The following is a 20,923-nucleotide window of genomic DNA, read 5'->3' on the forward strand; positions in this document are numbered from 1 at the left end:
ATGCTCATGCTTAGAAACTAAAAATACACTGGGGTGATTGGGATATTTTATCTCTAATTTCAGCACTAATGATGGTGATTATTAAAATATATGTGTAAAGAAATCAAACCTCAGGCTTTGATCGGGAAGGGAGCAAAGCTCTAAGTACTTATTGCTGTAAATTTCATCCTCCATTTTAATCAGATCATCCAAACCAGATGCAGCATTTTAATTAGGTAAAACTTACAGCCACATTGAATAACAAAAGGAAAGGCATAGATCAAAGCATAGACCAAGACCCTTTTGATGAGTCAAGGGGCCAATGCATAGAACGTGGAAGGAGGTCATGGCCCACACTTACCCAAAGGCAGTGGTTCTCAGAATGTGGTCCCCATACCAGCAGCCTTTGTGTCAACTCGGAGTGTCTTACAAATGCACATTCTCAGACCTTACCCAAGACTGCTGAATCAGAAGCTCAGGGACCCAGCAGCCTGTGTTTTCAACAAGCCCACCAGGTGATTCTGACACACACTACCATGTGACAACTACTGTCCCAGAGCTCCAAATAGAGAACGGAAGATGAAATTCCACCCTTTTCCTGACTTTTTAGAAACGAGTCTGAAAATCCTCAGGAGAGACAAGCAGACTGTGGCTGGCTGGTTGGGAAATCCACACTGAGTAGCCAGTGTTCTGAGGATTTCCTGGTAAGATCTGTCCTCCACTCTTTCCATCTCATCCAACTATTTGGTTTTCTTTTGGTTTGGTTTGGTTTCATTGTCTTTGTTGTTGTTGTTTTCGAGAGTTGTTTTCGAGAGTCTCGCCTCGCTCTGTCGCCCAGGCTGGAGTGCAGTGGCATCATCTCGGCTCACTGCAACCTCTGCCTCCTGGGTTCAAGCGATTCGCATACCTCAGCCTCCTGAGTACCTGGGATTACAGCCATGCGCCACCACACCCAGCTAATTTTTTGTATTTTTAGTAGAGACAGGGTTTTACCATGTTGGCCAGGCTGGTCTCTAACTCCTGGCCTCAAGTGTTCCACCTGCCTCAGTCTCCCAAAGTGCTGGGATTACAGGCATGAGCCACCACACCCAGCCTAGTTATTTGTTAATGTAGAACATTCAACAACTCTTTCCAACCTTACTTGTTGATTTTCAACCTCAATTCCCAGATTATATTTTGTTTTATGGTGTTCTATTTACTTCAAAACTTTCCATGGTCAAGAAGTAAAAGTCCAGCTTTTTCTCCTCTTGTCCTCCCATTCAAATTCAATTAAAGAAAATCTTAGGTCAATCAAAACATCCTTCCCTTCACTCACTCTGCCCAGCATAGACTTCAGCCCTTCCTGGGCAAGGGTGCTTAACCTTCCAGAGTCTGTCCAGCTACATGGACTCCAGAACTGGCCTACTCCTGAGTTCCTTCTGGACACGAAAACACTGACAAGAATACGCATTCTTCCTAGAATCAGTATGCTATATTTTTAGGGCCCAAGTACACAGATGTTTGCACAGATGGGTTATTATGTGTAATTGTAAGAAATATTATAACCATTGTTAAACATTTGCTGGAGGTCAAGGTTATAAATGACCTAAAGTGAATATACATAGATGTAACTCTCTGCTCACACTCCTGTGTACATGTGATACTGCTTTGGTTCACTTGATGACATCTTGCTGTTTTGTCTAATGTGGCTATATCTTTCTCCCTAGTTCTATTATAAGTCTCTTGAGGGCAGCAACCATACCTCTCACTTCTCATGAAATGCAAATGTCCTTAAAATGAGATTCTATAAATACTTTCTCGTATATATTTAATCAAGGGCCACTTCTCCCCTGCCCCAGGAATATGCCTCTATAACACTATTTTGGTGGTTTAGCACTTGCGTTTTGAAGCTATATTTTCTCTGATTTTAAGAAAAAACCTAAAATAAAACATCCCTAGCTTAAGCTCACCCTAAAAGAGCAAATGACAGATAAAGCTCTATCTGTTCTTGAACATGCCAGTGATCAGGTGTGAAGTAAACCAGGTGTTTCAATGCACCAGGGGGCCCTGTTACTACAAAAGCACACAGTGACCAGCTCAAAATCAGATGGGCAACTTTGCGTCAGAGCGTTGACAGCAGCCCAAAGCAACAGACTCTACAATAAATGGCTGTAAAATGCTGCTGCAAAGAAATGTTTCAGATGCTACAAATAGACTGGAGGTTGTCACAGAAAAAAAAAAAAAAAAAGAAGAAGAAAGAAAAAGATGATTTAGTCTGTGCTGTATGTGTGAAAAAAATATGTTGGCCTTGTTCCATAAAATGATAACTGAAATACTCTCTGGACCAGTCAATTCATCAGGGAAAGATAAAACAACCTGCCACTGTAACCCAGAGAGGAGAAAAGTAAGGATAAAAGATCAAAAAGCTCCATTCATTTCAAGGAAAAGACACAGTGACAAAGAAGCTATAGCAGGGTTGACTATTAATTCAAGACCTCTTATTCTGGCAGAAGCGAACCCAAGTCAGTTCACTGAGGTCTGGCTGCAATATGCCCTCCCTCAGTTGCAACTGCTCAGCCCTACAGCCTCTATCTGTTGAAATCCCACTCATCCTTCAAGATTTACCTCCCATGTCATTTCCTTTCTGAAGTCTTACCAAGCCCTGCCAGGCAAACTGAATCCCCACCTCCCCCTCCCTGCTCCTTCTTCACTCCTGGTGTGGCGTTGGCCCCGTGGGTTCACGTGCCTGATCATGTATGTTTCTGGATCCCGTAACAGTCAGTGATGCCAAAAGGGTGGGGACCATTGCTCAATTACCTTTGTTTTACTCACAGAATCTGACAAGAGGCCAGTCACCTTGCACATCAGCATTAAAAAAAATCTTCTGTGGAATTGTTGAACTCAATTACAGGCAGGACTTCACTTCCCAGCAGTGGAGCCTCTATTTGATGTATTTTACAGGTATAATATTTCTTGAACGACATGGTGCCAGACACTATGTTGGTGCTTTAGATACAATCTTCTTCAATTTGCCACAGTCTATGAGGAAACTGATGCTCAGAGAGTCTAAGAAAACATAGCCCTGAGATTTAAAGCAAGGGTCACCACAGAAGATATTCTGTGTCCCTGACCAGCTATACAACATCTGTAAGCCTCAAGTCCTGCTCATGCACACACACACACACACACACACACACACACACACACCCCCCAAATGGCACACAAATCCGTGGAGGTTATGATGCTATTAGATACTGATTGATATGTAAAAAGACAAAATTAAACCTCTATCTGACACCAAACACATCAAAAATTCCAGATGGAAATTTTTAAAAATGTTTTTAAAAAGTAAAGCTACAGAAAACATTCACATGATCCTAGAAGTAGGAAAGAACTTATTAAACAAGAAATAGATTTAAAAAAAGACGGAAAAGATAAAGTCATCTTATTTAAAAGTTTTAAAATTTTTTTATGACAAAGACACTAAGGAAAAAAAAGACAATCCAGAGCAGAATAGTAGAATATGCAACAGTTGTGTATCTGTAATATTTTCTTAATTAAAAAGAACAACACTGAATTAAAATCATAGGTTGACTTGAGTCAAATGTGGTAAAATGTTAGCATCTACCATACATGGGTGTCCATTATGTTTTTTTTCTCTACCTTTCTATATTTCTGAAATATTTCATGTTAAAAGTTAAATATCAAGAGACGAATTAGGCCGGGCGCGGTGGCTCAAGCCTGTAATCCCAGCACTTTGGGAGGCCGAGACGGGTGGATCACGAGGTCAGGAGATCGAGACCATCCTGGCGAACACCGTGAAACCCCGTCTCTACTAAAAAAAAAAAAAAATACAAAAAACTAGCCGGGCGAGGTGGCGGGCGCCTGTAGTCCCAGCTACTCGGGAGGCTGAGGCAGGAGAATGGCGTAAACCTGGGAGGCGGAGCTTGCAGTGAGCTGAGATCCGGCCACTGCACTCCAGCCCGGGCTACAGAGCGAGACTCCGCCTCAAAAAAAAAAAAAAAAAAAAGAGACGATTTAGACATTCATATGTTCATGGCATGAAATCTCTGATCACTATTATATCTTTACTTTAGGACCATTCTAAAATTTATATTAGAAGATCATTGTTCCTTCCCTGTCTCGAGCCAGTGTATGCAATACTGCACCCAACACTTCTGGTTCTCCCTTCTTTTTACTTCCCACACTTCCATACTCAAAACTTCCATACTCAAAACTTCCACACTAGTATACACATGCTGGTATATACATTTGTGGTATGTGGTAAACTTCTCTATCCCTCATATCATTTCTAATAAGAAGATCCTTGGAAGTCACTGCAGGGCTTCTTGTCTTTGTGATATTTTTGAGGCCATTAATGACCATCAGTGGTAGACTGCATTCGTTGTTCATAGGTCCTCCTTCTCTCCTTTCTCTTCAGTACAGGCAGAGTAAGTGTCATCTCCCCATGGCTCTGGATGTGACCAGGTGACTTGCACTTGCCAATGGAACACGAGCAGTCCTAATGTATGCCATGCCTACCCGGAGACTTTACATGCCCTTGGATGACTGTCTTCCTATCTTCCTTCCTCCAGTCTACATGAGAATAGCATGACCCACCGGTAGCCCACTACCAGAATAACTCAGAGTAGATCTAACCCAACCCACAAACACATGGCAAAGCCACAAGATGACCCACAAGTCCATGAGCAAGAAATACATGTTTTCATATAAACAACTGAGATTTGGGAGCTGTTTGTTACACTCCATTATCAAAGCAGAAACTGATTAATATACAACCTTTTATTAAATTTCCAAGATCATTTTCTGTCCCATACTCTGTTATTTTATGCTGAGAATTTTAATAATTGCCTAAGACAGTCCTCTTTATATTGCATTTAAAGCTTTCTAGACCATCGAATTTTATTAACCACACATACACACATGGTCCAAGGTCTTTTAAACCTGGGTTCAAGTTTTTTTTTTTTCAACCTTATCTCCTGCTATTAACTTCTCACAATCTACCCTCTGATTTTATTGTGATTTTAATTTTTAATATGCCACATTGTTTTTTGTTTGTGTTTTTGAGATGGTAGTCTTGCTCTGTCACCCCAGGCAGGAGTACAGTGATGTGAACACAGCTAACTGCAGCCTCAACCACCTGGGCCTAAGCAATTTTCCTACCTCAACCTCCTGAGTAGCAGGGACTACAGGCACCGGCCACCATGCCTGGCTAATTTTTTTGTATTTTTAGTAGAGACAGGTTTCGCCATTTTGGTCAGGATGGTCTCAAACTCCGGACCGCAGGTGACCCGCCTGACTCGGCCTCCCAAAGTGCTGGGATTACAGGCCTGAGCCACCGCACTCAGTCTGCCACATTCTTAAACATAAACTTAATGAAGCTTCTCAGTCATTTGCATGAGATCTTCCCTACTCTAGGAATTATCTTTCTCCCCTTTATTTATTTATTTATCCATTAAGGTTCAAATCAAATATTTTTCTTCTATGTTTGTCTATCCTGATGCCCCTAGAAAGTGAGACAATCCTTCCTTTTACTCCAGATCAGCAGATTTACCATGTTTTCTTTAATAATTGCCTGTTTTTATATTCACTTCCCCCACTGGATTCCATGAGAGTGAAGATCACGTCTCACTTGTTTTAATACCTTATTTGTTTCCAATTAGTATCATCACTCTCCTCCCTAACATAGTTAATAATCTTTTCACAGGTGTTCTTTAGTCCTCACAGGAAACCGGTGAGCTTATATCTTTACCTGTATTTTATTGGTATGGACACCAAGGCACTGCAGGGTTCAGCGGTTTACTCAAGGACAGTTGATAAGTGAGGGAGCCATGAAGGCACTACTTGGACACCACATCCCACACCCTTGACAGTCATACCTGCTGCCTCCCACAAAACTGCTTGCTAAATGAATGGATCCACCAAGAGTTCTCTGTGTTTCATGTTTAATGGGAAAAATCATTCCCAATAGAATCAATCTTCTTGAAGAATGAAATTACTCCTGTTGAATCACATACTGCTTCTTCTTTTTGACACCCACCTCCTCCACCTGTGGCATTAGCACTATCCAACATTATGTGGCCATTCCCAGGTGTGTCAATAGTTTGTCAAGTGTCAGCATTTTTCTCTTGGTAGAGCAATCAATGCCAGCAACTGTTCTAAGGTGGTGGTGGGGTGGGAGACTCTTTCAGGCAGGGACTTTCTCTTTGAGGTATTTGGAATCCCCAGCCAGAAATATTCATGGCAATGGGGTCAAACAACTCACATGATTGGCTGACTCAGGAAACACCTGCAGAGATACCCATGAAACCTCTGTTGAGCTAAGGCTGGAGTCTGCATTGTAGAAAGTGAAGGTCACAGGTTATGGCTACTTCTCAAACATGGAATCTGCCCACAGATCCATCCAAGACCACATGGATCTGTGTGGTGCTTTCTACCAGTAAGAAATAGCCTGGTGGGTATAATGTACTTTTTAAAATAATGCTGTCTTGACGCAGTTCTGAGGCCCTAGCCAAAGGACAATAGAACAGCAGGTGACGCCCACACCTCCCAACAACCCCTCTTGTTGGGATCTTACACTTAGGACCACTATCCCCTGCCCTAATCACCCCAGACCAGGTACCAAACAGCTAGGGGCAGCCACTATATCCCTGGAATTATTCAAACTAGTCAGTCCTCAGTGGGCTTGCTCTCTCTCAGCATTCCTTCCTGCAGAAACCACAATAAAGTCTCTTGCCCACATTTCCCTGCTCCCTCTGCCTCCTGACCCACCCTGGTGCTTCCTCACGTGGCATGGCACAGGATCTGTGAGTAATTAACTATGTTTTCCGTGGCAATTGTCTCCTGATCTATTGGTCTTACTCCACCCCAAATATCCTATTAACACTCTATGTTAGACCAAGCTTGTCCAACCCAGGGGCTGTAGGCAGCCCAGGATGACTTTGAATGTGGCCCAATACAAATTCATAAACTTTCTTAAAATATTATGAGATTTTTTTTTTTTTTTTTTTTTTTTTTTTGCGATTTTCTTTTTTAGCTCATCGGCTATTGTTAGTGTTAGCGTATTTTACGTGTGGCCCAAGACAATTCTCCTCCTTCCGATGTGGCCCAGGGAAGTCAAAAGATTGAACACTCCTGTTGTGAACAGTAGAAGGCAGGGTTTCGCCTTCTGCCAGAGGACAAGGAAGCAGCAGTGCTCAGTGACTCAGTGGGAGTGCATCTACCCCTCAGTTTCCTAAGGCTTCCGTGCAGCTATCAAACAGATGGTGAGAGACACATGTGCCACGCTTATTCCCACTCTGTCATGGGAGGAAAATGTGAGCATAGCATTAACTATAAAAAAATTAAAAATGCTGAACACAGCACCCAAAGGAAAAGAACAGGAAACAATCAGCATGGAGAGAGAATACATTCTCAGGAGGAAAGATGGGTAAGTAAGAGATGTATCTAAAATTACGAGGATACGGTATCATTTACTTATCCTTTTTATTGCAATTAAATACGCATTACATAAAATTTACCATTTTAAACATTTTAAGTGTACAGCTTATTGGAATCAAGTATACCCACACACTATTGTGCAACCATCACCACCATCCATCTTCAGAACCTTGTCATCATCTCTAAAACCCAGCACCTATTTTAAACTTAAACTCCCCATCCCTCCCTTGCCAGGGCTGGAGCCCCTGGCAGCAAGCATTCTACTTTCTGTTTCTATATATTTGACCATTCTAGCTATCTCATATAAGTTAAATCATATATAGTGTCATTTTTAAGGAATTTCAAGTACTTAATATTATTCAAAAAATTTTAAGAGCCACAGTGATGTGCCTTTTCTCTTTGACCTTTATTTTTGCTTTACAAAAGTGGATTTGTGCTTGATCAATGCTGCACAGACAATTCCATATTTTATGTGTGCTCAGTATGTGATTTCATAGGATCTTTACTGAAAAAGAAATTTCCATCCCTATATTTCAGCAGTCACTGTTTTTTGCTTACCCACAATCAGAGCCATAGAAGGCACAGATTACTCACACATACAGAGTGAAAACATGCAGGGTTTATATTAAAGCTCTGTGCAGCAGAGTAGCAGCTACACAACTTATTGCACACCTTGAAAAAATCCATGAGAAAGGAAATAACATTTTTAGCAATTCAAAGAGGAAAAACACTCTCTAAGCACATTCTGGAGTCTAGGAGAAACAATTTCTCATAACAGCAGTCCCCAAACCCAAGAACTAGAACAACAAATACAGAACAAACCACACCTCCTTTTGGTATTAACCAATTTAAGTCTTTTGAGCACAACCCGAATTATAACTACATGTGACAAAAACATTGCTTTTCTAAAAAGCTTTGTGAAGGTAATGTTTGAAAGGAGCTCCTGATATTTGTCACAATTGAAGTCATCAACTTCAGCTCACATAGTGTCTTCTTTGACATCCCCTACATGTTTTACAGAGAGAGAGAGAGAGAGAGAGAGAGAGAGAATAAGGGCAGTAGATGAGAAGATGAAAAAAAAAAGAGGCAGAGAACTGTGTAGACTGAAGCGTGTGGTAAGAAGAGCTCTAGACTGAGTGTCAGAAAGTCAGCATCTGAGATCCAGTGCGATCAGTTCCTCTGTGAGTGCAGCCAGGCCCCTTCACCTCTCAGGGTCTCCAGTCCCTCAACTGTAAAACTGGGAAGGGTGCCCTAAAGAGTCCAGAAACAGATTAAATCTCTCCTTATCTAAAAGGAAAACTTGTAATTCAATCACCAAACATACTATCCGGTCGCTTTCAATAAGCAGTGACGTTTGCTGTTTTATCACACTAGCAATGACTGGAAAATGATACTCTACATATAAAATACTTTCTTCTCTGGCTTCCGTTTTCCTATCACTCGATGTTCCTCTCAGTTTGATGTTTCTCTACAGCCACAAATACTCTAAGTCTTGCCCAGGCTTCAGTCTCAGTCTGGGTGGCGTGTACCCCATCTCAAAGGTGGCTTGTCCTGCTCATATGCCCATGTCATTCCACCTGCATATGGGGACACTGAGGCTGGAATAGGCAAACAGCCATCTAGAGGCAGATACGGAACTCTCAGTTCTTGCCATCAGTTCAGCTGCTTTCCAGCTAGAGACTCCTGGAGGCCTCTACTTACTGAAATCCACAAAATCTACCATCTGAGAGTGTCTTCTTCCACAGGAAGAGTGCTCAGAACACCAGGAAAATGGCCTCAGTGCCCCCAGGAGCCAAGGTGGAAACATTTCTCCCATTCGAGATGCAGGGCTGCTCAGCCTCCCTCAAAGGATCGCATATGGAGATGTGGGGCTACAGGACTGCAGCAAGCTGGCTTCACCTGGAATTCTATCTTTTAAACCAAAACTCAAGGGAAAATGCCCAGGAAGAAGAAAGAAACATCCTCTGGGTCCCTGAGCAGGAGGGTGGGTCACCCAAGGGCATAGGTGCTCAGCAGCAGCGGCCCCGTGGATGGGGGCACTGGGATGGGCACTCTTTTTTTTTTTTTTTTTTTTTTTGAGACAGAGTCTCGCTCTGTCGCCCAGGCTGGAGTGCAGTGGCACCATCTCGGCTCACTGCAAGATCCGCCTCCTGGCTTCATGCCATTCTCCCACCTCAGCCTCCCAAGTAGCTGGGACTACAGGCACCTGCCACCACTCCTGGCTAATTTTTTTTTTGTATTTTTAGTACAGACAGGGTTTCACCGTATTAGTCGGATGGTCTCGATCTCCTGACCTCATGATCCGCCCGCCTTGGCCTCCCAAAGTGCTGGGATTACAGGTGTAAGCCACTGCACCTGGCCTGGGGTGGACACTCTTCTAAGCCTTCTTGGGGATCATCATCTTCCCATGAGACAGGGTTTTCCTAGCACCTCTTGTCTCGCTCCCCTTGCTCTCTTGGCTTGCCTGCTCTGGTATTTAGACCACCCCCATCCATGGTACCTTCCTATCTGCTGATCATGCAAACAGCCTCTGCCTGAGAGCGCAGGGCCAGCACGCCTTCCAGATGCCGTGCAGCTGCCCTTCTTGACTCATAAATCCATCCCTGTCCACTAACGTGTAAGGACTCCCTCAGTACCCTTCCCACATTGCATTCTGCCACACTGCTTCCCCCAGAAGTAACTATTTTTAGGGGTTTATCACTCCCATCCTGGATTTATCCTTTCCCTTCATATATATGTGTCCTTAAGACATATGGAATGCTGCTTTGCATATTTTCAAACCAAATAATTGGTCTCATGCTGTGGGCATTCTTCTGGAACTTGCTTTGCTCACTGACATGATGAGATTATAAGAGATTTATCCATATTGGTGTGTGTAGCTGTAGCTCACTCACTTTCACAACTGTATAGTGTTTTGTTATTGTAATTCACTTATTCATAAAATAAATACTCCAAGAATCAAACAAGGAATAATTTACCTTTAAAGTTAAAGAGCCTAAAATTGGAATGAAGCAAATAGTAGTTGTCAATCCCTGCTTTATTTTCCCCACTTCCTTGAACCAATTTGATGTTGGGTAATTAGTTTAAATCCTCAGCAAATTCAGATATGTTCATTTCTGGAGTGATAACTTACAAATAATCCCATGTTTTAAACAACAGAAACAAGTTTTTGTAGTAGAATACAGAAAACTGGACTAATGTCCAGGTTGTAATTGCCCAGTCCTGTAGACTTAATGGTATAACTCACAAGTTTGGGAGAAAAGTGTGGGGATAGGGATTATACATCCATCTAAAGTATGTACCAGGATTCAGATATTCTACAAAAGAAACTCTTTAGTGAATGGAGCAAATCCATCTGTCTATGAATAAAACAGCCCAGTCTGGCACCTTATGTTCATCCTTCCACCTTCAAATGGAAAAGAACAAGTCAACGCTATATAACTCCTTGATGCCAGGGAGAACGGAGGTTGGCAAGTGAAGAAGTCAAGGCACTAGGATAAACGGGAAAATGGGAGCCACAGAAGAAGCCAACACTTTGAAGACATGGCTAGTCCATCTGTCTTTAAGAGTTGCTTCAAGAAGGAACCAGCTGTCTGATATTGGAGAAAGCAGAATAATAACTTGCACTTAAAATAAAATTATATTAGCAAGTAGTCAGATCTGGGCCAGGCACGGTGGCTCATGCCTATAATCCCAGCACTTGGGAGGCTGAGGTGGGTAGACCACAAGGTCAAGAGATCGAGACCATCCTGGACAATATGGTGAAATTCTGTATCTACTAAAAATACAAAAATTAGCTGGGCATGGTGGTGCACACCTACAGTCCCAGCTACTCGGGAGGCTGAGGCTGGAGAATCGCTTGAACTCGGGAGGTAGAGCTTGCAGTGAGCTGAGATGGTGCCCCTGCACTCCAGCCTAGGTGACACAGCGAGACTCCATCTCAAAAAAAAAAAAAAGAAAAAGAAAGAAAGAAAGTAGTCAGGTCTGCTCTGTTTTGCTTATTTCCAAATCATACTCAATGTCTTCATCCTGTTTTACTGGCTTTTGGAGTTGAGCACTGAGTATTTCAAATCATTTTGTAAAACTTACCACCAAGGGACAAAGTAACAAAACCTTAAGGAGAAGCACATACTGTTTGTATTCCAAAAGACACATGTCTGCAGATACATGTGCAAACTGGACGGATTCAATTCAGCGATGGTATTTAGAGCCTGGGGGAAGGAGGAGTGAAAAAATGGCATTTCAGTTGCCCACAATGTATGTCTTTCCTTATTCAAAACTCAGATACGTTTTTCTTTCATGGAAATTCTTTCCTTAACAACTAACCTCACCTGGGACTTTATATCCACAGAAACTACCCAAGAGTTTTGAAGATTTACCACTAGCAAACCAAAAAGAGGAAGCCATGTCAATATTATTTAATAAGTAAAATCTCTATGACGTTATTACTCATTGTTATAGGGGAGTGCTATGGTTTCAATGTGTTCCCAAAGTTAATGTGTTGGAAATCTGATCCCAATGTGGCAGTGTTAGGAGGTGGGGCCTAATGGGAGGTGTTTGGGTCATGGGGGCACCACACTCTAGAATGAATTAATGCCGTCACTGTGGGAGGGGATTCATTAGAAAAGGACAAGTTTGGCTCCCCCTTGCTTGCTTTCTCTTGCCCTCTCTGCCTTTCCACCTTCTGCCATGGCATGATGCAGCAAGAGGCCCTCTGTTGAGCCGGCCCTTGATCTTGAACTTCCCGGTCTCCAGAATGACGAGGAAATATGTTTCTGCTCTTTATAAATTACCAAATCTATGGTGTTCTGTAATGGCCACAGGAAACAAAGACAGAGAATAGGACAAGTGAGTAGGAATCATTTGATCTTGCAGTCTTAGCTCCTGCTTTTAGCTCAAGCTCCCTACAGTTCTTCCTCTTGCTACCACCACTTTCTCAACCTCCTCCCCTTTTCCCACTGCCACCACAGACACTATTAGAAAGAAAATTCCTCAGAGTCTCATTCATAAAATGCATATCCAAAGGAATGACACACAGACTGGTTCAGAAGAGATTCAGAAAACAGTGAAACAAACTGCAGACCTAATCCCAGACTACCCACATAAATGCAGTAGCATGAGAAGGTACTTGAAGGAGGAGAGCCTGGATTTAACCCTATGATCTTCAGCTGAGGCTTTCATTGCCCGGCTAGGTTGCTTTGAATCTACATCGGGCTTGAATATCCGGCTTCACATTTTCAGGCAGACAATAGTGATCACAGGAGTATTGTGGGAACTCACTCCCCTACCACACTCCTTCCCTCTCTCTTATCTCCATAGCTCAAAAATGCTAAAACTATAAACTATGATTCAGCGTTCAAAACTTCTGTGGTCCTGTCATAATAACAGAGGGTTGGACACTAGGGGCAAGACAGAAAATCCAATTAATCCTTCCCCCATGGGCAAACAACCTTATCAGATATTTTCCTTTAGCCCTAGCAGAAGTTTTGCATGATAGATCCCACCTGTCATTTTTTCATATGTTTCAGAACAAAATCTCTGAGGCAGCATTTTTATTTTAACTCGGATGTAAGTTTTATTAAAAATGCCTGTTATGACCAGCTGGTGTCAAACTGCTGGTTTGCTAACTAGACATCAGCTGAAGAGGCTGCCTTTCCCTCTGTTTCATGAAAATGAGCATGGTGAACTATTAATAACAACTTCTAAAGCCAGTTAGCCATAGATCAGGTGGACCACGGAAGGCCAAAGAGTCCTGGGGGAGACAGAAGAGAGGAGGGGACAAAGGAAAGCCTCTCCTCATATATTCCTTCACTAAATGCATTCTTTCCCCCCTCCCAGGTTAATTCCTCCAGTGCACCGGATCACACACAGACAGAACCCAGATCATATGCTGGTTTTCTTTCTTTCTTTTTTTTTCCAACTTTTATCTTAGGTTCGGAGGTCCATGTAGGAATTTGTTATATGGGTAAATGTCATGTCATGAAGGTTTGGTGTACAGGTCATTTCGTCACCCAGGTAACAAGAATAGTGCCCAATGGGTGGTTTTTCAATCCTCACCCTCCTCCCACCCTCCAATCTCAAGTAGGCCCCAGTGTCTATTGTTCTTACACACCCGAAGGAAGATAAGTTGTTCTATCATAAAGACACATGCACATGTATGTTCATTGCAGCACTATTCACAATAACAAAGACATGAAATCAACCTAAATGCCCATCAATGGGCAGACTGGATAAAGAAAATGTGGTACAAATACACCATGGTATACCACACAGCCACACACACACAAAAAGAATGAAATCATTTCCTTTCTAGCAACATGGATAGAGCTGGAAGCCATTATCCTAAGCAAATGAATGCAGTAACAGAAAACCAAATACTGCATGTTCTCGCTTATAAGTGGGAGCTAAACATTGAGTACACATGCATTTTCTGATTTTCCTGTTATCGTATTTGTTATATTGGCATAACAAATGTTTTCAAATACCAACAGTGAGTCAGATGCAAAATTGTCCAAAAAAGAGCTGGGTTCTCTCACACTCGGAGGTTGTTTCTGCAGAGCAGGACCGTCAGTCCCCGGGAAGTGCACCATCACCCCGCACTGAGTGGCCAGGTACTGTATGTGGAACGCAGCTGCTGCACCCCAAAGGAGATGATTCTCATCTCTCAAAACTTAGATCTTGAATGTGAACTGCCATTCCCCTGCCACCCACCCTGGGCAAGGGACCCTCATGATTTGACATGTCAGACCACCACGCATGTCATTTATTTAGCTGGCCATCTTTCATTGGCAATCCGACGCTTCCTCCACAGTAAGAAGCCCCTCCTACTTCTGATGGGCTCTCAGGTGAGGCTGGCAGAATTCTGGAATTCACAAGCAAGGTGGCTAACCCTGAACGCATCATGTTTCTCCTGCACCTGATCCTTTTCCTCTATCCTACCCTCCGTCAATGGTACCGTCCCCATGTAGTCAGAGAAGCCAGCAAGTGAGACTCATCCTGAAATCTTCATCCTTACCCTGAATTTCTCTCGCCAGCTCTCGCCAGGCCCTGGGCTCCCTGCCTGTGGCCTCACCTGCCTCTAACCTGCACCCAGCTGCCCAGCGCAAGTCTGAAAATATGACCTCCCACCTTGCTGAGACCAATAGTGGCCCCTTGAGGCCTTCAGGAGAAAGCTCTTTGGCTTGGCATACAGACTCCTCATATGGGACCCAGCACCTGGCAACTCGATGCCTCCCCTCTGACCTGCCCCACATGGCCACCCACTCACACCAACCTCATCACAAGCCCCTGTGCAACAGCTGGCACCGTTCCTTTCACCAGGCCAGCCCCTCTCCACATCACTACCACTTACCTACGGGAATGTGAGCTCCTGAGGGCAAGGGGTTGGTGGGGGAAGGGTTGGGTTTTTTTGTTCATTACTGAATTTCATACACCTAGAACATTTCTAGGTACATATTAGCAGAAATCCAATTAATATTATAGAGAGAATGAAGAATGAATGAATGAATGAATGGTTATTCAAGACCCAGATTAAGTATCATTTTTCTCTTGGGAGCATTTCTTGATTCCTCTTACTAATCTCAACAACCGTATCTGTTGCCCTTCGTTTGTACATCTCTTCCTGCCCACATCAGCAGTGGACGCCTGTCTCGTAGCATCTGTGGCTCCGTGCTATGACTGCTCCCATGTGTCTACAGCACTGAGCGATGCATGAGTCTCTCGGGAGCAGAACTGTCTTATGCCTGTGCTTGTGCTCTCTCCAACCCCCACCCATTCCTTCTTCTCCTACATATCTGATACCAACAACCAGGTGCCCAGCCCTGTATCCTGTGTGTCACAGACATCCCTATAGGCCCATCATTACGCACAGTGATGAACACATAAGACTGTCCACACATTTCAGGCCATTCCACGTTCACACCTAGATAAGGAACCTTTTGCCCTGGCTAATCGCAGCCTGACTTCCAAGGGCAGGTCCAAATGCAGGCCATTCATTTGACTCTGTGCTGCAAACCTGACTAGGGAGAGTGATTAAACCTTTCTCACCTAAAACCTTAAAAACCTTTTCATTGCACAGACAGCAAATAAGGTACAAATGACAACGTGCAGGTACGGGTAGCATGATGCCACATGATACACATTATGTTTCGTATCTAATACATTTTGTTGATTCAAATGACACCCGGAGGATTTATGTAAGCAGAAGTGAGACAAAGAGACCAATAAGCGCAGTGTGAAATAACTGCTGAGGTGTGGGGAAAAAAATCAAGCATATTTTCTCTGAAAGATTTCCAAATCTAATTCCTGTCGACTATGTTTCTCTCTTTTTTGTGCCTGAATGAATGAGACAGGATTGAGGGGATTCTGGAGATCACCTCATTTGAGATGACAGGAAACATCGCCGCGTTCCAGCTGAAAGAAGGATGCTTCTTTACCTGGCCATTTCTCGTGGCTCCAGGAAACATTTAGAGATTATCTCTTCCCTTGCTGTAGGGACCCTGAGTGCCAGTGCTGCAAATAAATCAGCCTGAGATGGCAAGAACAGCGCATTCACCCAAAACTTCGCCGTTAAACATCGCTATGCCCATATTTACTGTCTAGCTAAACTGTGCCCGCAAAGCCTGAGAGAAGAGCCAAGTCCTCCTGTGGCTGCTGTGCCCTGGACCCACAGCAGGGAGGAGTGGAGACAGGCTGGCAAGCCTGGGCACAGACCCTGAGTCTCTACCGACCAAGCATGTGACCTCAAGCAAGTTCCTTTATGCTCCTGAGTCTCAGATGCTCATCAACCAAGCAGGGTGGCAAATCAGACCTGTGCAGGCCGTTGTAAGGGCTAGATGTGAACTTGCAAGGACGTGGCACACAGTGAATGAGAGTGATGATTATTGTCATGTTCTTGCTCCAAACTTTATGGGTGTTCAGAAGCCTCGTGTGATGAGAACATTTTCTCTGGCTCTGGAAACTTTGACTGATCTGCATGGTTGCCAGAATGAGACACAAAATGGACACTAGTTAGAGTCACCTGCCCCGGTGCATGGTGAAGGAAGGGGAAGTGCTGGTCCTTAAGCAGGACCCTGGCTGGGAGAGGGGATGGGCTGAATTGTGTCCCCCTCCATAAAAGGTCTGTTGCAGTCCTTAACCCCTAGGACCTCAGAATGGAACTTATGTGGGGATAGGTCTTTACAGACGTAATCAGAGTTCAAATGGGATCATTAGATTGGGCCCTAATCCAATATGATGGGGGTCCTAATAAAAAGGAGAAATTTGGACACTAATACAGGCACAGAGGGAAGACCATGAGAAGAGACAGAGGGAGAAGACGACCACCTACAAGCCAAGGAGAGAGGCCTGGAACAGATCCTTCTCTAGAGCTCTGCAATCTTGCCAATGCCTTGGTCTCAGACTTCTAACCTCCACGACAGTGAGACAATGCGTGTCTGTTCTTTAAGCCACTCGGTTTGTGGCCTTTGGTTACGGCCGCTCGAGCACACCAATGCAGAGGCCCTGTTGCCAGGGAAAGTCCATTCTTGGCCACTGTGATGCCCTGCAGCAGAGACCAGGGAATCTCTCTTCTCTTGCCCACAGCATCGTGTTGAAACCATCCCTATAAACTTTTTAAAATAAAATTTGTCAGGGAAGAAAGAGAGGGGAGAAAGGAAAATAAACCCAGCTTGCAGCACACTCAGCATTAATCATGAGGCCAGCCTGTGTTCCAACTCCTTCCTCAGAATTGTTTGCTGCCTACGGTCTTGGAATCACATAGACCCTAGATCACAGTTCCCCTTAACTGCTCTATTGATAACACCTTGAACATCATGAAACGTTACATTTTTCCTTTGAGATATTCCTTCAGGTCCTGCATTCTGAGGAAACAGCTGACTCAGCTGGTCTGAGGGACCCCTTAGGAGCTGACCCACCCAAGAATACAGTTTCCACATCCCGATGACTTCATCCCCCCACCTTGCCTTGCTCTCCAAGATCCCCTTAAAAACTCCAGCCCAGAACAACTTGGGAAGATGGATTGGAGGGTCTCCTCCCCTCTCTGCTCAGTGCCCATTGACCTTTAACTCTTTTTCTGCTGCAAATCCTGCTGTCTCCATGTAATGGGTCCATTATTGTGCAGTGGGCATACAAACCTGTCTGTCCTATACCAGTGTTATCATCTCTGCCCTACAAATAAACACATGCCTAAGAAGTTTTAACTTGAAATAAAATCAAGAGCAAAAATTTTTTAAGTATCCAAACTTTAATTTGAATAACTGCTCTCAAACTAAGAAATAATAAAATGAGACATTCTTCTCACTACTCTCAACCCAGGTGACATTTCCTCATTGCCTTAGTCTGGTTTTTATTGCTATAACAGAATACCTGAAACTGAGTAATTTATAAAGAAAAGGAATTTATTTCCTACAGTTACAGAGGTTGAAAAGTCGAAGGTCGAGAGGGGGCATCTGGTGAGAGCCTTCTTGCTGTTGGTGACACTGTAGAGTCTCATGGTAGCACATGGTGAGAGGGCCAAGCATGCTAATGTACTATATTCAGGTCTCTCTTCCTTTTATTATAAAGCCACCAGTCCCACTTACATGATAACCCATTAACCCATTAATCCATGAATAGATTAATCCACTCATAAAGCCAAAGCACTCATGATCCAACCACCTCTTAAAGGCCCTACCTCTCAATACTGACACATTGGGGATTAAATTTCAACATGAGTTTTGGAAGGCACAAACATTCAAACCATTGTACTCACCCATGTTGCTACAATGACTCTCCAGTTTGAATGTCCATTGGGACTTCACTCTGAGTCCAGACCTACGTATCTAATTGCTTCCTTGATTCCCACTTGGACATCACTAATGCACCTCAAATTATGTACTCTTAATGCACTAGAATTATGATCCACACCTCCCCATCTATGATCCATCTCCAGAGTTCAAACACTACCATCTAACCAATCATAGACCACCCATCTGTTTCCTGCCTATGTCTTGAACAGGGTCATTCTTGTCATCTCTCCCCTCTCCTGCCCACCATGCCCCCCACCCAAAACATTCCCTGGGCCCACCAGCCATTTCCCCACCCATCTCTCCTGGGTCCATGTACTTCTTTCCATCCTGGCCTTTCCCTGTCTACTGCTTGCCTGACCTACCGTCACAGCCCCCAGAGGTCCTTCCAGGCACTCCTGCCTCTTTAGCCCATTCTCCTCACAGGAGGCCACATGGTCTTTGGAAAGCACAGATCTGATCACAACACTGGCTACAGCAAACCTTCCAAGAGAGCTCTCATGCATTGCTGGTGGGAGTGCGTATTGAAATGGCCACTTTGGAAAACTGCTTGGGAGGATCCATTAGTGCTGAATATGTATATACTTTAAGTCCCAGAAATTCCACTCTTAGAAAAACACCCAAAAGCAGGTGAAATAGAATCACCAAGTAACTCATAGTACAGTCTGAGCATCCCTAATCTCAAAATCTGAAATGTTCCAAAATTTGAAACTTTTTGAACACTGACATGACACTCAAAGGAAATGCTAATTGGAGCATTTCAGGTTTCAGATTTTCAGATTAGGAATGCTGAACCAGTAAGTATCATATAAATATTTCAAAATCGGAAAAAAAACGGAAACACTCCTGATCCCAAGCATTTCAGATAAGGGATACTCAACCTGTAGTACTATTCCAAACAGCCAAACACTACCCAAATGTCCACAACAGCAAAACTGATCATTAAATCATATTCTATTCACACAGTAATCTATGGCTATAAGTAGCAATCTGGATGAGTCTCATGTTGAGTGAAAGAAGCCAGGCACAGAGAATACATATGATATGACTCCCTTCATATAAAGTTTCTAAATGGTCAGAATTAACGTAGTGTTGTTACCAGTCAGGGTAGAGTTGCCTTTGGAACATGCCGGAGACTTAGAAGGGCTATGGATACTTTTGGGGGGTTAATAATGTTCTGCTTGTTGATTTGGTTGCAGACGTGTTCACAATGAAATTCACCTAGCTCACCCCTATGGGTGCTTTCTTGCATGTATATTACACTCCAGTAAAAAAGGCATTTAAAAAAAATGACAATGACATTGACAACTTTCCATTGCCCTTTATATAAAGATGAAAGTCCTTCATTTGCTTCAAGAACCTGCTTGGTCTGGTGCCTGCCTACGTCTTGAACCCAGGGCTACCCCTCTCAGCTGCCCATCTGATGACCTCACTGGTCTTTTCTCCATCCCTTGAAGCCAGCAACCCCCTGTGGCCTTGTGGTCTTTGCACAGGTTGCTTGTTCAGATGGTCTGGTGCTCTTTTCTCCCCATCTGTCCCTCAGATCTGAACTTGTCACTTCCTCAGGACGGCCTCTCTGTGCCCAGACCCTAGCCTGGTCAGGTGCCCCATTTCACACTCCTGTACCTTCCTTCACGTCACTTGTCACAATTCATAATTACCTGTCTGTGTCTTTAAGTTTTCCTCTCCAACTAGACTATGGGCCATGCAGTCAGAGTGCCTATCTGTCTTGTTCATCATTGTATCTGCGGCACCAAGCCCAGCACCTGCCTGATAGAACATGCTTAATAAATATTAATAAAAGAATGAGCTGTTGTAAGATATCAGTGCCATTTCTTTGCATCAGACATCTCAAAAGACTACTTTCTGAAGTTATGAAGTTTGATTCTTAATGTCTAATTCCTTTCTGCTGCAATTTGAGTTCATTTATCTTCATCTTGCCCTCAGTGAATATGAATTGAGATACTTACCACTCAATTTCCATTTACCATACACTCTTTTCATACCTTTGAATTTAGCTATTAAGTCATTTTTGATTTTCATCTGTTCAGTCGAAATAAGCTGATTCCATACACATCAGTCATTTATTCCTATACTTCAGTTGTGTTTTTTGTTTTAAATGTAAGCACAACCATGCAAAGTTACATGGAGGAAAAAAACTGATCTGAACATATATGTTCCACCAATAGGCTGATAGTGGGCAAGTGTACCATACAACCGCATACAGCGTATCTAAAATAACGTTGATACCTAACATCCATTGAACACCATGGGAAGAGGAACCAGAAACTCACAGTACTCAAGTATCGAGTTGAAAGTTGGTTAGTAAGAACCAGAAATAGGACTTGAATGCAAGCAGCCTAGTTTGAGTACCTTAACCTTCACTTGGTGGAATTATATCAATACTTATTTTTTCCCTCTGCCAACAAGAGAGATAAAAATACAAAATTCTGGATGCATGTATCTTGACTTTTCTTTAAACAGTAAAGGAGGTAAGTCCCATTGTACATTGAATTTAGCCATTACACTTATGTTGATTCACTAGTACAACATGACCTTTTTCTCTCAGTGCTCAAAACTGTAACAGTGGGCCGGGTGCGGTGGCTCAAGCCTGTAATCCCAGCACTTTGGGAGGCCGAGACGGGCGGATCACAAGGTCAGGAGATCGAGACCATCCTGGCGAACCCGGTGAAACCCCGTCTCTACTAAAAAATACAAAA

General features: G+C 43.3%; 1 protein-coding gene across 12 annotated transcripts in view; it reads right to left on the bottom strand.

Annotated features, from left to right (window-relative positions):
* The window catches only part of LOC105499180 (DISC1 scaffold protein), a 426,110-nt gene that overhangs the window by 151,051 nt on the left and 254,136 nt on the right, over positions 1 to 20,923 (bottom strand). The window contains exon 10 of one of the 12 annotated variants that reach the window (XM_011771669.3): positions 4,002 to 8,424. The exons of the other annotated variants lie outside the window; for them this stretch is intronic. Within the exon in view, the coding sequence (XP_011769971.2) occupies positions 8,399 to 8,424 (26 nt within the window). The 3' untranslated portion in view covers positions 4,002 to 8,398. Of the gene's footprint in view, positions 1 to 4,001; positions 8,425 to 20,923 lie in introns of those variants that run through there. 12 annotated transcript variants of the gene reach the window in all.

The sequence above is a fragment of the Macaca nemestrina genome, chromosome 1 (genome assembly GCF_043159975.1).
Source record: "Macaca nemestrina isolate mMacNem1 chromosome 1, mMacNem.hap1, whole genome shotgun sequence".
Lineage (NCBI taxonomy): Eukaryota > Metazoa > Chordata > Mammalia > Primates > Cercopithecidae > Macaca > Macaca nemestrina.